The sequence below is a fragment of the Cariama cristata genome, unplaced genomic scaffold (genome assembly GCF_000690535.1).
Source record: "Cariama cristata isolate BGI_N322 unplaced genomic scaffold, ASM69053v1 scaffold17977, whole genome shotgun sequence".
NCBI lineage: Eukaryota > Metazoa > Chordata > Aves > Cariamiformes > Cariamidae > Cariama > Cariama cristata.
Window position 1 is genome coordinate 22,034 of NW_009626288.1, and position 5,887 is coordinate 27,920.

At 37.4% G+C, this 5,887-nt stretch overlaps 1 protein-coding gene across 1 annotated transcript in view; it reads left to right on the forward strand.

Moving 5' to 3' along the window:
- The window catches only part of LOC104164607 (E3 ubiquitin-protein ligase TTC3-like), a gene marked incomplete at its 3' end in the record, with an annotated part of 26,023 nt that extends 21,946 nt beyond the window's left edge, over positions 1-4,077 (forward strand). The window contains exons 10-13 of the mRNA XM_009703982.1: positions 2,096-2,218; positions 2,408-2,509; positions 3,216-3,308; positions 4,013-4,077. Coding sequence (XP_009702284.1) covers positions 2,096-2,218; positions 2,408-2,509; positions 3,216-3,308; positions 4,013-4,077 — 383 coding nt within the window. The remainder of the gene's footprint in view (positions 1-2,095; positions 2,219-2,407; positions 2,510-3,215; positions 3,309-4,012) is intronic.
- Between the last annotated feature and the right edge of the window lie 1,810 nt (positions 4,078-5,887).

The window sequence follows — 5,887 nt, forward strand, 5'->3', positions numbered from 1 at the left end:
AGCAGGTGCAAGTGCTGCTGCTCATTGTCTAGAGTGTTGTCAGCCCCAAGGCCTAGTCTTTGTAAAACAGAACTCTTGCAATGACAAATTTGAACATGTGGGAAGTATCCCATTTACAGCATAAGGGCAAGGGCTCTGTGTCAGGCTCTATGCTTGGGTGTTTCTATGTAATAATACAGTTCTAATCTGCTCCAAGTGTTTCAGCATGCATTAACTTCTTAGTTGCATGTTACCAAACTTTAGGTAGATGTGAATACTATGCACAACATAATGCTAGAGAGTCCGGTTAAAAATTTGAATTAGCAAACATGTGAAGTTGAAAATTGCAATGGTGGTGCTATATTTAAAACCAAATAGGAGAGTTTGACCATGTAGTTCTTGGTTGATGGCAGTGGGAGTTGTGTGGTAAAGTTTCGTTTGACTTGAAAGATCTAACTTGTCGTTCTGATGCTACAAACTGCTTTCTCACACTGAACAGGGTTTTTTTTTTTTAAAAAAAAATTATTAGTATTATTGTTATTGGTTTTAAACTATAATTAAGTCACTGTTATTTGTGAAGGGTTTCTGGATAAACCATGTTGTGAGAGGTTTCTGGATAAATGGTGTTGTGAGAGGCAAGACGTGGGAGCTCCTCTGCACAGAGGCAATTTGACACAGTAGAACTTGCTAGGTTATTCAGTGTGTGAATTCGGCTATAGTATACTGACCTGTTCTGCTTCTGGTAGAAGCAGCAGTACTGTTGTTTCCTAAACAAAAACTGACCTAAAGATTTCTCATAGACCCCCAGCTGACACCACAGTAGTTTGGGCACAGTAATACATCAGTGGTCTGAGACCTCGCGAGTGTAATGCAAATATCTGAAAGCCTGTAACTGGTGGTCTGTTTATTTCTTATGATGGTTTTTATTAATCTGGACTCAACGCCAACCCTGTGGGACTCGAACTGACTTTACATAAAGCCACTGTAATGCCTTTACCTCGGACGCTATTCCGAGAGGTCTCACTAGCTCCAGCGCAAGGTCAGGTCTGAGCTGTCCCTGGGAATGTACTTGATCCTGTAACCCAGATCCCGGGTGAGGCATTCCACTGGGAAATGGCGGAAATGAGCAGACACTCTATTTTCATCACGTTTTCTGAGTAATCTGGCTCATCATTTTGGCAATGGAGAACTTACCATATTCTCATGCATTTCGAATTGGTCAACATGTAAAACGTTGCTCCAAGATAAACCTGCATGCAGGGAAGCTATGAGTACTTAGCTGACAGCTGTTCAAACGAGCTTTTGAATGTTTTGTCATAAAAGGACAATCTTCCATAGCTTTCACCAGAAAAGAGTTGTTCTTTTGGTTTTAGTCATCTGCTGTTCAAAAAGATATGTTTTTTCACTGCAGAGTTCCCTAGAAGTTTGTAAGTCGGTACTGAATCTTTTCCTGGTTTCTGTGCAATTTTGTTGTCCGGAAAGCGGCTTCGTGCCTGGCATGCAACAAACCAATTCCACACGCTCAGGAGAGATACTGTGTTTATTTAGGCCTGGGTGCTCGGTGGACTTTTCCACAAATCAAGAACATCAATACCAAGTTCCACTGTTCTTTTTATATACAAAAATCAGGGAATAGTATTTTTCCAGACATGCCTACTGAATACTGATTGGTTAGTAGTTTATATACAATTCGATACTCATTCATATAACTACACATGCTCAGGGGAAGGGTCCTTTTGACCTGTGGGTGTGACTTTTAGTATTATAATGAAGGCAGTTCACTTCAGGAGACCTTAAAAATTAGTTTCATTACCAGTTTGGCTAATCGGATAGTCACTTTGCCAGGTTGTCAAATAACTCATTCTTAACACAGTCAGTCCCGGATGTTCTCATAAATTTACAGGACTTACGTACCCTAACTCCCTTCATGAATCCTTTATTGTTAATCAAGGTCATCTTGACCAAGGTTCAAAGCAAGGTAGGTTCAAAGCCTTGTAATTAGCACAGTAGGTTCAAAGCCTTGTAATTATCCTCATATGTGCAGTAACTATGGTTACCAATACCAGATGTGAAATACATTATATCAATTTGTCTGGTATCATTTTGTGTTTCTCAGTTGACTTTAAAGAATTGTATTGAGGAATGCAAGTTCCCTCCAGAAGCAGATGCAATTTGTCGATACCAGCAATGCCATGGCCACTCCAAAATCCAAATATTTTTTACAGACCCAGACTTTAAGGTAAACTTTTAGTTTAAAAGGGTTTGGGGAATAAAACTTCCTGTTGACATGTTTTCTGCCTCCTTTCATATTAAAGAGCTATCTGGAACATACCATCATATCCCATCTACTGTTAAGTTGTGCCCTATTTTCTGTTGTGTTTGTTTGGGTTTTTTTTAAAAGATGTTTAATACTTTTTCTCAATGTTAGGGTTTTATACGTATTACTTGCTGTCAGCAATGTAGAGTGGAGTTTCATATCAGCTGTTGGAAAAAGTTGAAAATGGCAAACTACAGTGATAAAAATGATAAGGTAAGAGCTGTGTTCAGACTATAAGCATTTTATTTTTTTCTGGTTTTTAGTCAATTTAGTCTTTTTTTTTAGCATTCCTTTGGTCTGTGATAAGTGCAATGCTACAGCCTGATGTTCCACCTGTGTGACAATGGCAGGAGAAGAGATAGGAAAGAGGAATCTCTTGCTAAATTCTCTGACATGCAAGCGGTGGTAAAGCTTGCTTTGACTGCAGAAGAAAGTCCTGTCTGTGTAAAGGCTTAGTATGCTTAGCCTGTTTCTCTTGCATCATTTATGTTCTCCCATATGGAAATTTTATTCCTTCTACAGTCTTGCTGTTGAAGCAGTAGCTTGACATTGAGTATGTCCAGAGGAATTTTACAAAATACAATATCAGCAGCCAGTATAAAATGAAGGGAAATCCAGGCCGCATATGAACTCATAAAAGAATATTCTTAAAGCTGACTCTTGAATGTGAAGTTGGAGGAGGAGGGGCTTTGCTATAACTTTGGGAATAACAGGTATATACCACAGATCTAGGAACCTTTTGGTTTGCGGTCCTTGCCAAGTCAGCTGTCACTTGCTTTCCTCATCCAGTAAGAGTTTGGGACTCTGCTAGCTTTAATGACCTTGATCACCTCAAATTAAGAAACTGTAATCTGCATAAGAACATAGATTTTTGTATGAATTTAAGTGTCTTTGTCGTGTGTATCAATTTCTCCTACAGGATTTTCTTCAAGAATTGTGTTTCACTCCTGATTGTACAGGCCTTATTTCAAAAATAGTCATTTTCAGTTCTTCTGGTCTGGTAAAATGTGAAGTAAGTATATGATTATATAAAATAAGAAAATAATCTTTAAAATATTTACTCTGGTAAAGGGGATAAAGTGAAGATGAGAATGTAACTGCGAACTCATAAGTAGTATGCTATCTTAACTACAGAATCTGAGCATTATTTAGGAATATTAATTACCTCTTCTCTTCTTATCTGTTCTTCTGGTGGAGCAGGCATTACCTTATGGTATTGGTCAGAATTGTCATGAATGGGAACTGGAGTTTCGTTTTATATTTAGTTTGTGCGACATGAAAGGAACTCTGTTAATTTAACTCAGAGCTAATCTGTCTAAATGAAGTAATTGTGTTGGAAGAGTGCTCTTACCCTGTACAGAGTCACAGGAAGGTAGATACTTCTTCCCAGAGCAGTATTGATCTGAGAAGCGAAAAAAAAAAATTATAAAGTTTACTTTCTGTGCACTGGTAAAGCAAAACAGCCTCCAGTTCTTCTTGACTATGTTATCTTTTAGCTTGTCTTTTCTGCAGACAAAGATGTATTGCTATATACCAAGTTGCAGCAGTAGAAGATAATTTTAGGTAGACCTTCATGAGGCTTACGTAGGCTGCATTATCTCTTTCATAGTATTACTTTTACTGCTTTCCAAAGCATCAAATGTTCCTGGGTTTTGAGTACAGTAATGTCGCATTGTAACCCAAATTTAATTAATATGATGTCACTTATTTTGGTAGTTTGAACAAAAAATCACAAAAACCAAGGAACCACCAAGAGCCAGTATTAAACAGAAATGTTCAAGGTAAGCTCTTTTGCTATTTAAAACTAAGTTGAATCAATTTGAACACAAAACAGTTTTCTCTAGGATTGGCTTTCGTGCCTTTTTGAGAATTGCTAAAATACCACAAATACTTTGGAAAGCTATTCTTCCCCTTTGCCTCTGAGAAACTGAAAAGTCTGGTGAAATACATTATGATCCAATTATAAAGGCATTTAAATTAACTTGTAAATGAAGATACAGAGCTACAGATTTGTAACATGAGCACAGGAGGGCATTAACTGGTATTGCTGAACAAATTATTGGTAGCTCTCTAGTGGTCATACAGTTCTTTAAAAACAACATTTTTGGTTTGGTCACAGGAAACTGTTTTCAAATATACAGGTTATGAGTTCATGCAAATTTGATTTCCCACACCTCTGTATTGAGGGATAAGTTGTCCATTGCACCATTGACTTCCCGTCAATTTGAACCAATAGTTTTTGAATATAAACTGCTGCAGTCATTTTTAAGTCTTTATACCTGAAACCTAATTTCATTGTGAAGTCTGTGGGTAGGGAAGTAACCTGTTGTTAGGGACAGTGTGATTTGGAGGCGGTGCGCAGAACTTGAGGGCTGTTTCTTTACTTTTGCTCTCCATACATGCCTTTCATTTGTCCTAAGATACTTAACAACTGAAATACTAAAAGAATGGATGTCTATTTTTCTTCTTAATGGGTTGAGTGTTTTAATGACACTCGACTTTCACAGCATGTGTATCTAGATTAGAATACCACCTCTCTTTTCAGTCTGAGATTGCAAGCGGTGTTCTATTCCTTCCCCTTGCTAGAGGGAAGAAACTCGGCAAGATTTTTAGCTGGATGGGAGAGGTATCGCTGTGTGGCATAAGTTCAACACCACTGTTCCACAGAATTTGCTATCTAACCAACTTTGTGTGAATGTGTAGAAAGTGTAAATAAAAACTGTGTGTAATGATGCTACTTCAGTTGATGCATGTACCTTTGACATAACTGAGTTTACACTTTTTGGTCAAGTAAGGTTATAAATAATGAGGAATCATGCTGAGAGGATAAACAAAATTTAGTTTGAAAAGTTAAGGAAATCAAAGGTTAATGTTTGGTTCAAAATGCTGAGTTATAAATTCAGGAAAAACCTTGATAGTATTTAAGTTAATCCTAATTCAGACATCTTCAATGGGAGTAAAAACTGTTGCATCTTGAGGATATTCTTACACTTACATACTTGGTCTTTACGAAACTTTTATGAAATGTTGTGGTCTTTTCTAAATGAAAACTAGCTTTTGTACTTTTCAGCATAGTATTTTATAGTAGAATGGAGCTTATAGCTATTGTAAGACATGAAAAATAACTGAGATGTGCCTAGCTCCTTTGGCAGCTTATCTCAACTGATGTTAGGCTCACCGCTTAATTGCTTTTTTCAGTCTTAGGAAGTTAAAAATGAAACAAGAAAAAAAATTACGAAGAAAACGTGCACGAGAAGAGGCACAGAATTCTGCTAAAAAGAAAATAGAAGAGAACCAGACGGGAAACGAACCATCTCAATACAGTGTTCAGAGTGGTATGTGGAAGTATAGATTATTGTTCTATGTTATCACCAGGTAGCATAATTAGCATTCTGAATGTCCTAATTCAAATTGTAGCAGAATACTAATATTGAATGTAATCCCCCTCTTAAAGATCTGCATTTCTGTCACTGTTTTGAGGCTGGGCCGGCACTTAAAGCAGCTGGCAGATGCTCTCTATTAACTTTCTATTCCAATCCCAGAAGGGGATGGAAAGGAGAAAAGAGAGACTTACAGGTTGGAAAATTAAAA